At 48.2% G+C, this 19,375-nt stretch overlaps 1 protein-coding gene across 11 annotated transcripts; it reads left to right on the top strand.

The window, feature by feature from the left end:
* Positions 1–66: 66 nt before the first annotated feature.
* On the top strand, positions 67–19,357 carry Lrrc56 (leucine rich repeat containing 56). Of its 11 annotated transcripts, none has more exons than XM_034513786.2 (13): positions 67–678; positions 1,872–1,942; positions 3,006–3,193; positions 4,271–4,358; positions 5,777–5,837; positions 14,755–14,851; positions 14,933–15,133; positions 15,642–15,825; positions 16,282–16,443; positions 16,520–16,584; positions 16,821–16,957; positions 17,167–17,306; positions 18,702–19,357. In XM_034513786.2, the coding sequence occupies exons 3-13, from the start codon at positions 3,017–3,019 to the stop codon at positions 19,046–19,048; spliced, it is 1,659 nt and encodes a 552-aa protein (XP_034369677.1). In that variant the 5' UTR covers positions 67–678; positions 1,872–1,942; positions 3,006–3,016; the 3' UTR covers positions 19,049–19,357. The 11 variants fall into 11 exon arrangements, with proteins under 11 accessions (XP_034369677.1, XP_034369684.1, XP_034369692.1 ...); XM_034513793.2 differs by having other exon boundaries at positions 131–568; positions 18,702–19,343; XM_076913212.1 differs by lacking the exon at positions 67–678 and adding an exon at positions 1,018–1,173 and having other exon boundaries at positions 4,213–4,358.
* Positions 19,358–19,375: the final 18 nt, after the last annotated feature.

Here is a 19,375-nt window from a genome sequence, read left to right on the forward strand (position 1 = left end):
CCCGCGCTCGCCCCGCCCCGCTCCGCCCCACACCCGTCCGTCAACTCGAGGCGGCCGGTGATTGGTTAAACTCCTCCCCACCGCGACCTGTTGTGGTTGGCTGAGCAACCCATCCGTCTGAAGCCGCAGCTAGGCGGGGCTTCCTGGAGCAGCGGGGAGGGCAGTGTCGGAACTTGGGTGCTGCACTCAACAGTGATGTCTAGTTCCTAGGTGCAGAAGACAGAGACGGAGACGGTGCTTACGAGCCTGGGATTCCTCCAGAGAGAAACTGGTGCACGCTCGGGTTGCGACGAGGGCCTTCCACAGAGCCTCCACCCTGCAGCCTCACAAAAAGCCCAAAGGCCCACGAGCGGAAAGGGCATTCCGACCCGGTCTTGGCGTCGGGGACAGTCAGCACCACGGACGCGGAATACCAAAGGAAGACAGAGTTCGCCGGAACCCCTAGCTGCCTGTTCTCGTAGGCAGCGTCGGCCCATCACACCGCGCTTTGGAGAAGACCCCCTACCTCTCTCAAACTCGAGGTCCCAATACTGCGTCCTCTTGAAGATCGACCCCGAAAGTCAGAAAAGTTGGTATTGGGGCGAAATGAAGTGTTCCACCCACTCAAGCAAGTAGGGTACATCTGTGTCAGACGCAAATGACATGTTTTCAACAGTTTTTGACATTTCAAAGAAACGAGTAAGCACGTCCTCAGAAAACCGACAGGGCTTTACTCAGGTGGTGCAGGCCTGGGGTTGCACGCTCACCCCGGTCGCCGCCCGGGGTGTGAGCTTGGCTTGTTCTATTCATCTAGCAGGCAGATAACCGAGAGCTGGCCAGAAGCCTCTCAGGGGCGGCTCTCTGAACCACTGTGAGTGTCTTCACTTGAGTTCAGCCGTCCGGCTTGTCTCTCTTACTCTAGGGAGCTCCTCCACCGGATCTGCCGCGTGTCCCGGCAACCGTTGCTAGGGGGCGGGGCTCATCTTGCCGCAGCCCCGGATGCCCGCGGCTCACGAATATTTGGGTATTCAAATGAGCCCCGCCCCCGTTGCCATGGCGCCAGGTCCGCAACCCCACCGCGGTGATAAAAATAATAAATAAATAAAAAAAAGCCCTCACTTGAGAGAGCGACCGCCGCGGTGGAGGGGCCTAGGGCTGCGCCCCAAGTCTTGGGCACCCTGGCCCACCCCTCAGGTGAGAGCCTGGCACCGCCTTTCCATGTCCTTTGCGCTAGGGGGAACCTGGGCCGAGGAGTGCGGCCCACATCTTGTGGGACAAGGCATACAGGACAGAGTAAGCAATAAATCATGGAGTGCAGTGGAAGGGGATCACTCTTACTAGAAAAATGTATCTGGGAAAGACAGGAAGTACAGGAGTTAGGGGTCGGGCAAACCTGGATGGAGGCCACGGAGGATAACCAAAGAAGAAAGAATACTTAATGTTCTGAATAGAGTTCTCACTCTAGCCATTGTCTCTTGAATATAAGATCTGGGGCCAAACACTTCTGTATCTTTAAGGAGAAACAGTTTATGGGTTTCCTACCAGAGGTGTAGAGACACCTGAAATAACTCTAAAAGTATGGGAAGGAGTGCAGGAGAGGGGGCCACAGAAGATAATTGACAAGAGCATTCCCAGGATCGCCCTTTAGGAGTAGAAGTAGGATTTGGGTCACGTCTTCCTTTGCATTGGGTGACCTAGAGGGACCCTGGCTGGATCCTCACTGTATGAGCTTCATCCTCCATTAGAATGGTCACAGGGAGTTCAGGACCAGGCCTCCACCTAACTGCCCCCATTCTTGTACCTGCTTGCTTCTGCTGCTGTGACCTTGGCCAGCTCAGATGCCACGGAGCACAGTGACCTAACCAAGAAGCTAATCTAATTCTCGTTTACAGGTATTGCATGTAGACATATGTGGCCCCCTTGCCCGGATGTTTGACCTACAGCAGGAGCCAGCTACCTTCAGGTACTTAGAGGAATGTGTGGTTGGAGGTAATGTCTGCTATCTTGATCCTAAACCTAGACTCAAGAGATCATTAATGAAGGAAGATCCACATGGGCTGGGCAGTCAGCCCAGGGAACTGTCAGTAACCACTTGCTGCTGGTCACTACAGGCATCTTGTTCGTATCCCTAGCCTGACAGCCTCTGTGTGTGTGTGTGTGTGTGTGTGTGTGTGTGTGTGTGTGTGTGTGTGTGTGAGAGAGAGAGAGAGAGAGAGAGAGAGAGAGAGAGAGAGAGAGAGAGAGAGAGTACAAGTGCCCTTAGAGGCCAGAAAAGGGCATCTGAAGCCTTGGTTAGAGGCATTTGTGAGCCTCCTAACATGGATGCTAGGAATCATAGGTCCTCTGCAAAAGGAGCAAGTGCTCTTAACCACTGAGCTAGCTTTCCAGACCCAACTCATAGCCTTTGTGAGGCCCCAGATAGCAAAGCTTGGAGCCACACTCATTGTGTGGACACTGTGGGAAACAAATATAGAACCAGGGGCCAAGGAGATAGCTCAGACAACAAATTGATTGTTTTATAATCATGAAGACCTGAGCTTGATCCCCAAAATTATCATACAAAATGCCAGGCATGGTAGTGTAGGCTTATAATCCCAGCACTGTGGAGACAAAGCTTAGCCTACTTGGTGAGTCCCAGGCTAGTGAGAAACGTTATCTCAAAAGTAGAAGATGGCACCCAAAGTTGTTCTCTGGTCTCCACATACATACACATGCACACACACACTAATACATACACACACAAATTGTAAAATGGGTAAATACATCTTTTTTTAAAAATACAGAAGCAAAGGGACAGTATCAGCCTAAGCAAAAAAAAAAAAAAATTGAGCTGAAACTAGGGCCAGGGATCTGTGCTATCCAGTTATCTAGACCATTGACATTGCCCCCGACCCCTCAGGCCAGGCTAAATCAGGCTGGGAAATGGAAAGCTCATGGAAGATTAGAGTTGATCTAGTGGCTTTGTGGGCCATTGCTGTGAACTAGAACTTTGTAAAGGAGACTTGGCCCTCTGCTTCTCTTAACAGGTTGGACGTGGATGGACCCAGCCTGGGATGGATCCCAGGGGTCTCGACCAGGCACAGCTAGTATCCGGGTACGGGAGCTGAGCTGGCAGGGCCTAAACAATCCCCACCCACAAAACAAGAGACTGGGCAGCCATGGGGATATCCATAGGGAGCGGCGGGTGGAGGAGCACCTATCCCCTGCTCGACTGGTAAGTGATTAGGGCCTGAGGCTCCGACATGGGTCTTCATGAAGTAACATCGGGTACCCTTTCTGTTGATATCTAGCTTTCTCTCCACTAGGTACCCCCTGCCTTTCTACCCTTAGGGTCCCTGTCAGCAACCCCAAGTGACAGCAGACACAAGCATCCCCAGACATTGAGATCACAGATGGCACTGTTGGGCCAGTATTCTATTGGCTGAGGCCTGTGCTCAAGCCAACAAGAAGTCCTTTACTCAAGAGCTAATATTGCAACAGGGAGGACAAAGAGGTGGCATAGTGGGATGTTGGAAGGGCAGCTGGTGATGGTCCATGGCCCCCTACCAAGGCTAGAGTTCCTCTGTCTCCTCTGTCCCTGCCTCAGGCAGGGTCTGTCCTTGGTACACTGACTACATTGGCAGCAGGTAAAAGCTTTCCTCCAAACCCAGTGTGAGAGCCCATTGTTGTACCCCATTCCTGAGTCCTAAAGTTTTGTAGAGTCCACCTGGGTAACTCTGATGCTCTCAGTACTTACAGTTTGCAACTTACTCATGGTTGGCCACCATGAAGAAGAGAAACTTGAGGGATGGTATCACCCAGGATCTCCTCAGAGTAACTGGTTGGCCTGCTAGGCCAGAACCTGCAGGTGCTCCCCATGGTATCCACTGATGCCATAGCAGGTGCAGCCCGGGGTCCTAAGAGACCATCTACAAGAACAGACAGACCAGCAGGGCTCCCATGCCTTGACTTCCAGCATGAGTGTTTTTGTATGTCCTCTGGTCCAGGTATGCTGTGGCTGGATGCTGCTTAGAAGGCCTCTGGGGTCCAACTGCATTGTTGGGTCTGTTCTGAAGGTCTCATCTAGAGACTGGCACCCCAAGTGCAGGCCCTTCCCTGGCAGCACTGCTTCCCTGGTAGTCAAACAGTTACAGTCTCTGCTCATGTCATGCCCACCAGCCAAACTCTTATGGAAAGCCCAACCCGGATGAGTCAGGGGAGCATCTCCACCTGCTCCAGTAGGCACCTTTACAGAGTCCTCAGCCAAGAGCATGGAGAGAGAGCCTGGAGTGACACCTGATGATTTCTGCAGCAGGCCCTGGCCCAGGTAGATGACCTCCAACTGGTGAGGGTGCTGGAGATGTGTGTGGACACCCGTAAGAACAGCCTGGGGAACTTCGGTGAGAGCCGCTGGTCACACCCATGCCCCTGGGACTGTCACAGCTAGACCTTTCAATGAGCCAATTGTATTTCCTGGTTGTAAATGAAAAGCTAGCAAACACCTTGGGCAGCACGTCTCTTTCCTTAAGATAGGACCTTAGAACTAAGATCCATCCATACTCAGCTTAGAAGTTTTAGCCCGGGGGTCTATATTCTTAAATGACTTTTCAGAGGGACCACACCAAACACCAGCACCAGTATGGCAAAATAGCAAAGGTACTATGCTCCATGCAAAGCACTCCCAGAGCGCGTTTGGGAATGATCTGGAATGTATAGATACAGTGTACAAATGTTATATGGATCCCTCATGAACCCTTTCCCCAGACTCCCCTTCTACAATTACCACAGGGATCTTACCATTCTCTTTTACTCAAGCTTTGCTTGAGTGTGTGTGTGTGTGTGCGCGCGCACACACACACACACACACACACACACACCCACCCACACACCTACCTCTGAAAACCATGTTTTTTAATCTGTTTGAGATACGGTTCCTCTTGCTCATTAATGCTTTAGTGCCCACTTCCTATGGAGAACATTATCTTAAGTACTCTCAGTATAAAGATCCAAGTCTGAAAAGGATACTGATAGAGTGCTCTCATCTATCCACAGACCTTGTTCAAATTTCACCAAAACCATCCCAACAGGAAAGATTCTTGCTGTTCAGGATGCTTGTGCATTTTGTTTGCTTTTCTCTGATTACAAGTAAAGTTAAACACTCCCCATCCTGGTTAACTTGGTTTTCAATTTTGCATATAAATGTTTGACAGCTCCATGTAGGATCTCTGTGCACCTGTGAGATCAAGGAATGCCTGCTCTTCCTTGGGGCCTTATAGGCTGCCCTACACTCCTCTTTTCATCTTTCAGAGATTCTGTCTCAGAGGGTCAGGGTCCTACCCTAAGAAGCTTTGAAAATGGGAGTCTTCTGGAGCATTAGGCAGTGCAGGACATTGACAGGGCATTCCTGAGACTTGTTACCTAATTTGCTGCATACTAAAAGATCTCTCTCAGAGTGGGGGAATGCTTCAGGCCCTGGGAGTCAATGAGGGGAGATGCTCAGGGTTCACCTCACCCATGCCACCCTGGCTCCACTTCTAGCCAAGTCCTTGCTAGTGTGTGTACCTTCTGCACCATTTACCTGTGTTAGCCTATACATGGGTGAAAGGGCATGCAGTCCTACACGGTGAAGGAGAGAAGGTTCAGAATACCCTAAGAGGACCCACAGAGTCAGTCCCACTATGAGCCAGAATAGGCCATGGGCCTGTGAATAGCCCCTCAGATGTTGATGCCTTTTGGGAGTATGGGGAGCAGAAGCCACTGCAAAGACATGGGCAGGGTTGTTGGGGCCAAGCCAACCTCTTTTTTCTATGGTCCACAGGATTGCACCTCCCTAACCTGATCCAACTGAAGCTGAACCACAGCTGCCTGGGCTCCCTCAGGTGAGACCCTGGTCTAGGGCAAGCAAGGGCTGGGCCTGGAACTCAGCGATGGATGGCAGGCTGCCCCTATTCTCAAGACTCTGTTCTACCCTGTTGACCCTTGGAGGGTGAAGGCTACTGTCAAATGGTTTTAGAGACATTACTCAGATGTGGGCTTTGTGGAAGGGTGAGAGGAGAGACTCTAGGGTAAGACCCTTTATGGGTAGGTCCCAGGTATCCTGCCTTCCAATTGTCTTGGTGTCTCTGGTTCCTATTTCTAGCACCCTACAGTGAGGCAAGTACCTCTTATCACCCTCCTATGGAAGCACCTGTCACTTGTAAGTGATAGGAAAACCAAAGCTGGGGTCTTGTTCAAGGTGGTCATACTAGGTCCTGCAGCTGGTAGGCCAAGTGTGTTCCCTGACTTCCTGAAAAGTGAGGGGTTTCTGGCAGACAGCCTCAAATCAGTCTAGACTTAGAACTTCCAGAGATCCCTTACCTCATTGCAACCCAGCCATTAACTATACCCTAATGGCCTAATGATAGAGGGAAATGGCTGACATCTCTAGGAAAAAGAGAAGGTAGGCGCTGCCTCCAAGCTGACCCTCTACTTGAAGCTAGACCCAACAGAACACATATCTCCTGAACAGGGACTGAAATATTAAGAAAGTTTAGTGTTCTTAGAGTTCTCAAGAACTAGCTTAAAATATTGCATTCAAAATGCTAGGCCACCTTGTGGTTCTGTCTCACTGGACTAGAAAGAACAAAGCCAAGAGTACAGCAGACTGGCAGACTGGCAGTTTGAATAAAGGTGTTTGTGAAGATGCTGCTGGCCAGAGCCTTGAAGTGTAAGGAGGAAAATTCCAGTCAAAATTCTAGAAAGAGGCTGGGATGTAGTTCAGTTGGTAGAGTGCTTGTCATTCATACATGAGCTCCTGGATTCAATCCACAGCACACACACACACACACACACACACACACACACACACACACACACTGCTCTGGCTCTCTCCTCTTGCTCTCATTTTCTCTCAAGTTTTTTACTATCTGAACTGGACTCCAAGTGTAGCATCCAGTTGTTTCCAGTTGATCTCTTTATACTGCTGTTTAACAAATAAAGCATTAAACAGAATTCAACAAAACAATGAAGATGTATAAATGCAGGCAAAGATCTGAGAGCTGATGCCTCTGCACCATGGAGCCACATGGTGCTGGAGCCCAGCAGCCCTTTCTAGAGAAGACACAGGACTGGAGTCACATGGTATCAGAATACCAGGTGGCTCTTCCTTCAGATTAACAGAGAAGTTTTCTAGGTCTGGGTGAACAAATTATTTCAAAGAACAATAAAGGTCTATAAAAAGAAAGCACCTAAAATAAAATGAAGGATGCCAGGTATGGTAACAAACACCTTTAATCCCAGTACTCGGAAAGCTGAGACAGTGTCATTTCTGTAAGCTCAAGGCCAACACGATGTACAAAGTGAATTTCAGGCCACCCAGGGCTGCACAGTGAGACCCTGACTCTAAAAAACAAACAAGCAATAGAAACCATGACACAGAAGTAAAGGTGGTTCACAACTAAGAAATATGAAGCTGGGTGTAGTGGTGCAGGCCTGTGATCTCACACTAAGTATCAAAGTTGAAGGTTAGCTTCAGCTCCATAGATAGTGAGTTCAAGGCCAACCTGGAACACATGTGACTCTGTCTCAAAATGACAAAAAAGAAACATAACAAAATCATTCTAAAGGAAATATATTCAGATTGCAAATGCTTTGAAAACACCCTCAGCAATTTGATCACGGCAAAGAAAAACAGTGTCATTTTGGTTTCTTTCAGTTATCCAATCCTGCACCTAAGCTCATTGGTGTTTACCAACCTGGAATGACTGAAAATTAACAGATATTTATAACAGGAAACAGATTGAATAATAGCATCCCCTAAAGTGCTATTTTAACTTAGATGACTGCAAAGATGAGCATTAAATATTAAAATCTCAGGTAGTGTTATAAGGGCTAGGAAATAATTTTATGGTGGCTGTCATCTCACCTGAAGATGAGATAATTTAGCCCCTGAAAATAACTACCGACATACATGCAAATGTTCTAAATGCATGGGCTAGAACTGACACAGAAAGACTTCATGCTGTCAGAGCTTGGACAGGCATCTGGTGCTCAGTGCCACTGTGTGTGAAACCCCACTCACATTCTGATGCTTCACAGATAATTTGTTAAAATAAATTTGGATGGTCAAGCAGTGGTGGTGCACGCCTTTAATCCCAGCACTTGGGAGGCAGAAACAGGCAGGATGGTGAGTTTGAGGCCAGCCTGGTCTACAGAGATAATTTTAGGATAGCCAAGACCACACAGAGAAAACTATTGTCTCAAAAAAACAACCAAACAAAACAAAATTGCACGCCTTTTACATTCCTTCAGTGCTTGTCATTCTCTCCCTGCAAAGAGATGCCAGGACTCAATTCCTACACCATGTGCTAATTTAGGCATGGATTGTCTTCTCTTGTTAATTCCTAGGAATTATCTTTTATATTCTGGTGCAAAGTTGTCTGCAAAGCAATGTCATTCCCAATAAACTCCAGTCTGGTCTATCATTTGTGAGGACCACGTGTATATGCAAAGAACTCTGGATCATTAGCTGGTCTCCTCTTACCTCAGTACTGGGTTATCTATGTAAGTTCACAGTCTGTACTACACTCTCCTCTACTACCCTTACTCCAGACTAACCTTGATAGTCCTGAGTCATTGTGGCTCTGGTTAGTTGGGATGAGGTCATGTTGGAACAATGTAGGCCCTATCAGTGAAATGAGAAAAAGTCAACACATATACTGAAACTATCAATGGGAAGATAAAGTTGGCAGTCATGCTGTGAAACCAGGACTTCAAACATGACCTAGGAGGTGCCTTCATCTACAAAGGGGGCTATTTTCCCTGTGAAGTATAAGTAATATCCTCAGAAACCGTTCCCACACCCCTGGTAAGACCTAGGCAATATCCTCAGCACCCGTTTCCATGTGCCTGGTAAGACCCAGCCCAGTTTCTTCCACCAACTGTTACCTAAGAGATGGGAATTATAGTCCTAGTGGACCAACTAGCTCCACCACCAACCTCGTGCCCCTGGACCAGGTGATACTCAGAATCACGTTCCTAAAACCAGAGCCACATGGCCCACACATACTGACTACAGTGGCTGTGCTTGTATATACTATCTTATTTCTGTTTTCTTTTTTTTTTCTTTCTGTGTAATTATTACAAATGTGAGGAAATACTATATTACCAGGTGTAGTGGTTCACACCAGTAATCTCAATACTTAGGAGGCAGAGGAAGGGATATTGTGATGAGTTTGTTCCCAGACTGGGCTACAGAGTGACTTCTGACCCAACTTGGCAAAGAATGAGATGCTATTCCAAAAGCTGAAAGGAATGATAGGAGAGAGGACAAAGAGGGTTTTTGTTATTTTGTTTGTTTGTTTGTTTGTAGACATCATTTCTCTGTGTAGCTCACCTTTTCAGTCATCTAAGTTAAAATAGCACTTTAGGGGATGCTATTATTCATATGGAATTCAAGGCAGCCTAGGATACGTGAGACTCTTCTGCCTACTCTCTAGGGTTAAAAGAAAAAAACTGAGAAGAAACACTGTTGGTTTCCTGAGTAGGTCATGTCTTTTTGTGTATCTGAACTCCCCAAAGTTCACACGTGGAGTTAGTTCAGCATTACACTATCAGTGCCTCATAGTCTTGCCTCCTGATTGCTAGCCCTTTTGCTATTTTTTTTTTTCTTGCTTTATAGTACTTGTCAGGGCCTAGTAGCCAGAATCCCCTTAAACAGTAGCAATGAGCCAGGCGGTGGTGGCGCACGCCTTTAATCCCAGCACTTAGGAGGCAGAGGCAGGCGGATTTCTGAGTTTGAGGCCAGCCTGGTCTACAGAGTGAGTTCCAGGACAGCTAGGGCTACACAGAAAAAACCTTGTCTTGAAAAACCAAAAAAAAAAAAAAAAAAACCAGTAGCAATGATAGTAGCAGGCATCCTGAGCTTATTCCTGGTTTTGACTGGCATGTGTCCATTGTCTCCATCAAGGATGATGTAACTGACATTTCTCCCTTAGTCTTATTATTGTTGTGTTCTCCCTTAATGAATTTTAATGGTGGTAAGTCACCCTTGCACCCCAATGTCAATACTACTGGATTATATTTTCATTTTTCATTATTTATATACTTATGGGTATTTTGCCTGTATGAATGTCTATATACCAAGTGTATGCCTAGGGCATGAGGAGAGCAAAAGAGGTCTTTGAGTTCCCTGACACTGGGGCTTCAGATAGGTGTGATCTGCTATGTGGGTGTTGGCACCTCATGTCCTCTGGAAGAACAGCTAGTTCTCTTACCCTCTGAGCGTTTCTCTCTCTCTCTCTCTCTCTCTCTCTCTCTCTCTCTCTCTCTCTCTAGCCCTGCCCTCCAACTTTGGTGGTACTGCACCTGCCAGATTTAGGCATGTGATACCATAGGCTAGCCTTGAATTTTGCTTAGCCTAGGCTATATTTAGACTCAATAGGTTCCTTTGCCTCAGCCTCTTAAGTACTGATATACGCCTCAATCCCCAGTTTTATAACATACTTTTAAACATGGCTCAACCAGAAGAGTACTACTATCAAATCAGGTTTTTGTTGCTCATGGTGGTGGTGGTAGTAGTGGTAGGGGCAAGGTATGTGTATGTGCACACACATATATGCAGGTGTCACTGCCTATGCATATTCATGTGGAGGCCAGAGGTCAACATTGTCTTCCACTATCACACATTATTTTTTAAGACAGTGTCTCTCATTAAACGCAGAGCTTGATGTTTCGGTGAGGTGAGCTGGCCAGTGAGCCCCTGGGATGAGCCTACCTCCACCTCTTGCTTCCCAGTGCTTAGACTGTGTGTGTATGCCACTATATGTGTGTATGCTTAAGTGGGTGCAGGTCCTCATTCTTGCACATAAGGCACTTTACCCACTTTGCCATCATCTGTTTCTGTCAGTAACCACCTTGTCAAGGTTTAAAGCTGTTAGTGCATGCTTCATAATGGTCTTTTATCCTCTTCCATTGCTGCCATGGCCACCTTGATTCTCTTTTCAAAAGCATTGTATGTGCATTGTCTCTCTTAACTTAATCCTTCATTAGTCTTGCCAGTTAGAAAATCAAGTCTGGGCTGTTAACCTTTTCTGCTTGTTACAGCTCAGCCTTCTCCTGACCTCATCCTGCCCTCTTGGCTTTGTTATTGTTTCTTCTCCTTGAGCTGAGGGCTTGCTGCAGTTCTAATCCTCCAGCTTTTTTCTTTATTCAAACAGTCTCAAGTCCCAGCCTAAAACTCACTATATAGCTAAGACTGGCCTCAAATTATTTTTTGTTATTTTATTTATCATTATCTATTTATGGTTATGGTTCTTTTACCTGCATGTATGTCAGTGTGCCATATGCATGACTGCTACTCTCAGAGGCCAGAAGAGGGTGTCAGATCCCCTGGAAATGGAGTTTTAGATAGTTGTGAACTGTCATGTTGATGCTGGGAATTGAACTCTGATCCACTAGAGAAACAGCCAGCGCTCTTAAGCACCAATCCATCATCTATCTCTCCAGCACCTGGTCTTGAATTCTTCATCTTCCTGTCTCTGCTTCTACATCCCAATTACCGAGAATACGGGTGTGAGCCACAGTGCCTGGCTTGGTTTGTCTGGTTTTTGGCTTTTTGAAACAGGGTTTCTCTGGTTATCCTGACTGTCCTGGAATTCTTTCTCTCTGTAGATTGGCTATCCTTGAGAGACCCACCTATATCTGCCTCCAGAGCGGTAGGATTAAAGGCATGAGCCACCACACCCAGCTTGTTTTATTTAAAATAATGGGTGGTTGGGGGGGGGTTTCACTAGGTGGCCCAGGCTAGCTTTGAACTGAGGTCATGATGTTGTCCCCTTCAGCTTTCTGAACTGCATGCAATACAGGTATACCACCATACCAGGCTATTTTAACTTTTTAAAACCTAGACTTTTTTTTCATATCTGTTACAAGACTCTACAAATGCAAAAGGAAAAAGCTTTACTTTTTGCCATCAACTCTTAAAATTTTTAAGTTTTCCTATTATTACAAGGTATGGCAAAATCTAATTATTTCCTAATACTCCTCTACAACAATAAGAATCCATCTTTAGCTGGATATGTGGCCCACCCAACCCCCTCCCCCCCAAAATGGAAGTTGCCTGACTCCTTGAAGCTCAGCAGTCGTGTAACTCTTTTTCTGGGCTCCAGGTTGCAAGAAGAAGTGGGTAAGCTCTGAAAAGGGATGGGTGAAAACAACTCAGCTTCTCAGGTACAAGCAAACTGAAAGCCTTCCCTCAGGAAACCAATGTGAGCTAAGACTGGCGTGATAAAACTAAAACTCCGTCTGTGACAGAGTTTAAAAGATAGACAGTGCAGCAGTTAAGAACACTCACTGCTCTCCCAGAGGACCTGGATTTGGTTCCCAGCAGTCATGTCAGGTAGCTAACAACCACCTTTAACCAGCTCCAGGTAGTGGTCTAACCTTCTTCTGACCTGCCAGGATATCCTCATACACAAGGCACATAAGTAAAAATCAATCTTGTGTTTAAAGGCTCACAAAGGAAGGACAGAACCAGTTCCAACAAGTTGTCTTCTAGTGTCCACATGGATGCTATGGTGTCATATATACATGAGTAGAAGACACACACACAGAAGAGAGAGAGATGGGCAGGGAGGGAGGGAGGGAGGGAGGGAGGGAGGGAGACAGATAGATAGCTGGTGTGGTGGTACACCCCTGTATTAAGAGACAGAGAGGAAAGAGACAGAAACAAAGGAAGGAAGAAAGAAAGAATAAACTACTATAAAAATAAGAGTCACAGAGATGATGCAGCGAGGAGGCCTAACTCACAGAATCTGAGATCTTGACAGAAGTAAACTGTGATGATAGAACACAGAAAATGCAAAGACTACAGGAAACATGTCATAAAGTAAAGAGGCTTTGGATAGAAAAAATCAAAACATAACTGACTCCAGGATAATCAAGAAAAAAAATCAAATAGCTTTTTTTTTTTTTTCTGAGACAGGGTTTCTTTGTAGAGCCATGGCTATCCTGGAACTCACTCTGTAGACCAGGGTGGCTTTGAACTCACCTTGCTTGCCTGTGCCTCCTGAATATTGGGACTAAAGGTATATACCACCACCCCCAGCTTTAAATTGCTTTTAAGAAGGGGAAATGGGGCTTTCCTCAAAATCCCATGAAACATTCAAAGGCAGAAGAAGATGGAGCATCGCCCTCAGTGGCAGCAGGTGGACAACATTGCCAAGACAAGCTCACCCAAGTAGCCATACCAGCAGAAGCAGCAGGGGTCTGTGAGAACCAAGAAATGAAGAGTCTCTGGATAAGACTATCTGCACAGGCTCACTAGAAACAAATTCTATCCAAGGGATAATTAAATAGTCATTTGATTGCTGGTGTGGTGATACACACCTGTGCTAATAAGCTGAAACATGAAAACTGCCTCAAGTTCCTGGCCAGCCTGAGCTACAGACAGAACATTTCGAAAGGGGGGCTGGAAAGACGGCCTAGCAGTTTAAAGCACACACTGCTCTTCAGATGACCTAGATTCAGTTCCAGTGCCCACATCAAGTGGCTTGGCACCACCTACTACTCTAACCCTAAGGGATCTGATATCTTCTTTTGCCCTCTATGAGCACCCACACAAATGTGTGTATACACACACACACACACACACACACACACACACACACACACATTTTAAAAAGAAAAAAAATGGTGATTTAAGGCAACTGACTGAGTAAATGATGAGTCTTTACAACTGAAGGACAAAAACTAAGAGTAAGAGTACAGTAACAGCGGAAAGCAAACCCCAGACAGGCTCCATGGCAGACGAGTCATTACCAAAAGGACTTAGAGCCCTGAGAATCAGAGGTAGTTCATGAAGCCTGAGGTCAGGAGGCAATTTTACTACCAGGCAAAGAGCAGTTCAGTGTTACAGGAAGAGCATCACAGCAAGAGAGAGCAAGGACAGATCCTTAGACACAGAATCTGTGTACATTTCAGGGAAAAGAGGCTCCATGGGTATAGTAGGCCAGCGTGGGAGGGAGCGCCACAGGTAGCAGGTAGAGCTGGGCCAAGGCAGCAGCTTAAAGGCAGTTCCTCAGGCCAATCTGGTATGTCTCAGGCTGGCCCCTGACCCTTCTAAACAAGTTGTGGGTACTGAGCACCCAGCATGTTTGTGAAGTGTTGGCTCCAAGGACCTCTGTGCCCACAGACATAAGCTCTCCAGGACATATTTTAACTACGCCCAGGATGCTACAGCAGGGAAAGGTGGGGAGGAGAGATCTCTAGAGCCTATCAGCTGGACGCTACCACAAGCAAGTCACAGCTATCCCTGCACCCGCATGCAGCCAGAGTGGGTGGTAGCATGGCATTGGCTTCTGTTAGCCAAAGACAACCCCATGACAGCACTGGTCACTTACAGTAGTTACTTTTTATTGTTGCTGCTGTGGCTAAATACCTGGTGAGAAGCAACTTAAAGGAGAGGTTTATTTGGTTCATGATTTAGGGGCTACATCATCAAGGCAGGGGAGGCATGGCAGCAGGAGCAGCTCATATCCATGGAAGTGGAAGCTTGCTCACATCTGAGCAAATTAAAAAGCAGAAAATGGAGTTCCAGAAATCAGCTGGCGTTCTCCCTTCCCCCGTTTTATTTTCTTCAGGATCCCTGCCCATGAGGAGATGCCACCCACATTCAGGGTGGATCTTCCCTCCTCAGTTAAATCTTTCTGGAAATGCCTTCACAGACACATGCTCCCAATGTGTCTCCTAAGTGATTCTAATTCCAGTCAGGTTGACATTGAAGATTAACCATCACACCACTCTGCCTGCCTTCTGCAGAGACCTGGGCACTTCTCTGGGCCACCTGCAGGTGCTGTGGCTGGCTCGCTGTGGCCTGACTGACTTGGATGGCATTGGCTCCTTCTTGGCACTGAAGGTAAGTCTGTAGTGTAGCACTTGGGGGCAAGGAATGGAGATTAGGTCAGACCCCAGCTGAGATCCCCCATGTGGTCCTTAGGAACTTTATGTCTCCTACAACAACATCTCGGACTTGAGCCCACTGTGCCTGCTGGAGCAACTGGAGGTGCTAGACCTTGAGGGCAACAATGTGGAGGACCTGGGGCAGATGCGGTACCTGCAGCTGTGCCCACGCTTGGCCACGCTCACACTGGAGGGGAATCTGGTGTGCTTAAAGCCAGACCCTGGCCCTTCCAACAAGGTGTGTATGCAGCACACCCAGTCAGCATGTATTTGGGAGGGGCCCCACAGAATGGGGACCTCTAGGCCCACATGTACCTTCTGGCTTGTTCTCTGTGAGCTCCATCTCTTCTGTTGCTGGAGGCCTAAACAGCCTAATTCTGTTTTGAAATATCAGGTATATGCAAGCTCCTTTACAGCAGGTGAATCCACATGCACCCCACGAATGCCACACATGCTCCACGTTCACTGTCTGCCTCAATAACTGCTGCTTGTTGACCCATGATCAGCTGCACATGCTAGAGGGCTTCCTTGAACCTTGGCTGTGGGCCTCAGGGGTGAGGGTACACATTCTGAGAGGATGAAAGTCCAGTCCCAGCAGGCCTTAGGCTCTAGTAGGATAAGGCAGTATCACTATTCTATCTCCTTTGTCCTGCACCATAGCAGTCTGGAAGAGGGAGTCCCAGGAAACAGTTGACCTACGGGGCCCACTAGACTCAAGTCTACTGCCCCCTACTCTCTCCTCATAGGCACCCCAGGACTACAACTACAGAGCAGAGGTAAAGAAGCTCATCCCTCAGCTCCATATCCTAGATGAAGTACCCACCACATGTACCAACTTACCTGCTCCCCAGAAGCTGAGCCAGGACTGGCTGATGGTGAAGGAAGCCATTAAGGAAGGCAGCGTGCTTGACATTCTCCTCCCTCGGCTGGGTAGGCCAGACACTTACTACAGATGTCAATACTATGCCCCAACCCCTGACTCAAGAAGAGACTTCTACCAGCCCTCCTGGAAGACAGGCCTCCACCAGTTCACCAAGAGGACAGGATTCCTTGAACCCCAAGAAAAAAGACCTCCACTAGTTCCCTAGGCCTTTCAGAGATGGGTGATTGCACTTTATTTCCTTTCCCAGCCTTATCTCCCCAGATCCACGCACACTGGTCCCAGGTCAAGAGATTCCCATGAGCAGCAACAGTTGGCTTCCCCTGTCCTATGTTGAGGGAGAGGAGGGTCTGATGCTGTGGATCTTTCTAGAAGGAAAAAGGAACTATCAAAGGCCAGTCCTGGGTCACACAGCTTCTTGAATGACAGGGTTGTGCTCTGTGGTCTGAGTTTGAAGCATGCTGGCTAGCATGAGCCCAATCATCTCTGGTTCTAACCCTGGACAGATTACCCCCATGGAGCCACCATTCGGAAACTTGACCCAACCTTGCCTGTGCCTGAGACTCAGCCATGGGCCTTATCCCTGCTGGTCCCTGGGGGCCCCTTGCCTGAAGGTTTGCTTTCTGAGAACCCAGCCACAGAAGACCATGCCAGCAACCTCACCCATGGTAACTGAACCTATATGTCGCAGTGCTGACCCTGCAGTACCTTGACTCCAAACCATAGCCAAACCCTCTTCTTCAGGTCCTGGTCAAGTTCTCTGTGGGAACCCCACCAAAGGCCTTCGGGAACGAAGAAACCAGTATCAGGTATGCCTTTCCCACACTCCAAAGTAGGCGAGGACTATAGCCCTCCTTCCCAAAGTAGACCATCACCTATTGCCCTCACCCCACAATATACCATCACCCAGAGACCTTCTCCTGAATCAGACTATGACCCAGAGCTTGCCCCACCATATATCAGTGTCCAGGACTACTGGCATACCCATGCTCTGGCCCTCCCATTCCAGGGTCAGGGTCCCCATACCAGCCCTTTCCCTCTCTAGGAATGGGCACCCCTGGAACAGCTGCCCCCACATAGGCCAGATCTGGCCATCAGACCCTCCACCCCAAGGCCTGACCCTGCAGAAAGCTGTGACCTGTCCATGACTGGGCTTCGGGCCTGGAGGGAGCCTAGCCTGCGGTTGGTGCCCCTCTCCCTGTCAGCCCTACCACCTTTTATCCTGTCTGGTGTGGGGGGCATCTGGGATGGAAGCTTCCACGGCTGAGCAGCCACTGGTCCCCCAGGATAGCCACAGGAGCCTCAGGCCAGTGGTCCATCCCAGTGTGATGGTCATTTGGGTCTGGGTCTGAGACAGACATGGTTGCAGCTCTCCCTTTTCCCCACCTCAGTCCTCTTCTCCAAAGACAGCTGGAGTTCCAGCAGGAAAGACCTGCTCAGGTCCAAGCCCAGGACTCACAGAAGGCTTCTGTAGAACAGGAAGACCAGACTGGACCCAAAACTTCCCTAACCCCACCACGCCTGGTCTCAGGTACTACCCTGATGCCTAAGAGTAGCCTAATCCCTCACCTGGGTATGGCTATCCCCACCTCAGAGCAGCCTAATGTAGTCCAGCCCCTTCCTCTGCCAGGCTCTCAGGGGAGCTGCATAAGACAATCCTTTTCTTAGCAAAGCGGGGAGAATGGGTTTCAAAACCTAGAGGGTTCTAGCCCAAGTCTTCCTCCACACCATGACCCCTCAAGGGCACCCGAGCTAATAAACAAGAGAGGGAGGCATTCCACAAAGAAGGATACAGGGCAAGTCCAGAGGCAAGCATCTGTTGAGAGCCTCATGGTACCCAAGGGTATCCAGAAACAGACAACAATTCTCAGGAGAAACTGGTAGGAATCCAGGGGTAGGAAAGTGCCTAACAGAACCATCAGGAGACCAAGGCACAGAAAGTTAGGAACATCCAGTGGCTTCAACCCAGGCAGGACTGACCTGGGTTGGCATAGAGATACAGAATTAAGCCAGGCAGAACCCTTTCCAAGAGAACCAGAGTGACTGCAGATGAGGAGACCCCTGCCTAGCAAGCCTTAAAAAGGTACCTTGTAGACACGGACAAAAAGACGTACAAAGGTTGTCAATGACCATCTCTGAAGGACCAAACAACCACACTTTTGCCCCTCTGTAGACTGCCTGGTACTTGGGGCAGTGGTCAGGAGAAAATTAACAACGGCCACCCCATGGACAAGAACTGCACAGGTTAAAGGACTGTAGGAGAGTGACCAGCAGAAGGGTTGACTGGAACAGTGCCTGGATCTCCTGCTATAGATGTTAGACCTAAAAGGCACTGAGCGACCCTAGCCACCTACCTCACACTATTACAGAAGCTTAAGAACTAGGCCTCAGGGATGAACCATACTAGAGGAGGATGAAGTTTAGATGACCCTGAGCCAGAGCCCAGGCCTCATGGCACTTTGTTGGCCTTAGAACAGTGGTTTTCTACCTCCCTAATACTGCAACATAGGTCCTCATGTTTGGTGACCCCCAACCCAACATTATTTTCATTACAACTCCATCCATAGTGGTAATTAGCTACTGTTATGAATCATAATATAAATATGTATATGTAGGATATTTGGTATGCAACCCCTGTGGAGGTCAAACCCATAGGTTGAGAATCATTGCCCTAGAACTAGCCACCGGACTGAAGCCATATTTTCTCTGGGAAGCAGATGAAGCAGGGTAAAGGGAGGTAGCCTAGTGGGAAAGGGATGCTGCCCGCCTGTAGGTACCACAAAGGACTTTGAAACCCTCTCTACCTGTGGTTGCACTGCCCCTAGCCTGCCACCGTCTCCGGGCTGCAAGGTTATGGATGGGCATCAACTAACCATCTTGTCTGACAGGTTCTCTCTGACATGCTGTTTTCTTCCTTGCTTTCTAGAATTTTCCAGGACATCAGGCTTTCACTTGATCCCTTCTCCCCCAAAGTACCCAATGCCACCTGAGTCAGGCATCAGCTCCTTGGGGAGATCCGCAGACCTGCCCTTCAGAGGACGTAGGCTTAGAGTCCTGGGCAGCTTGGGGCCTAGCCTGGGTGAGGGGTCTGTCCTGGGTGAGAGATTGGCTGCAGTGACTGCCTTGAGAGCCCTGGAGGTATCCTCAGGCCCCAGCCATCGAGCCCAGGGGTGTCCAGACCCAAAGCCAGCACTAGGTCCAGCAGCTTGCCCTTCAGGGCTCCACTGCCTTCATCACCTGAACCCTATCCCTCCAGCCCATTCTCTCCCTTAGTGTAACCCTCCCTGGCTGACATCTCTTGGCCTAGGTGAGGCCACAGTGAAGTGGGTGGAGCTGGGGCTGGACTCTTCAAATATCCCAGGACTCTGGGTCATCTATATGGCCCAAATTCTGAGCCTGCTTATCCTAGGGTTCAAAATGGCATGACCATCCTGGGAAGATTTGCAGGTTTCCTTATGTGGGGCAGTTCCTCTTGGGACACCATATTCCCTCTGTAAAAGCCAAGCGAATAATTTTCAACTCTCAGGTATGCAGAAATGTGCTTTACTTTGTAAGTAATGGTTGGTTCAATAAATTATGAAGCTGGCACTGCCTGCCTGG

The sequence above is a fragment of the Arvicanthis niloticus genome, chromosome 1, assembly GCF_011762505.2.
Source record: "Arvicanthis niloticus isolate mArvNil1 chromosome 1, mArvNil1.pat.X, whole genome shotgun sequence".
Lineage (NCBI taxonomy): Eukaryota > Metazoa > Chordata > Mammalia > Rodentia > Muridae > Arvicanthis > Arvicanthis niloticus.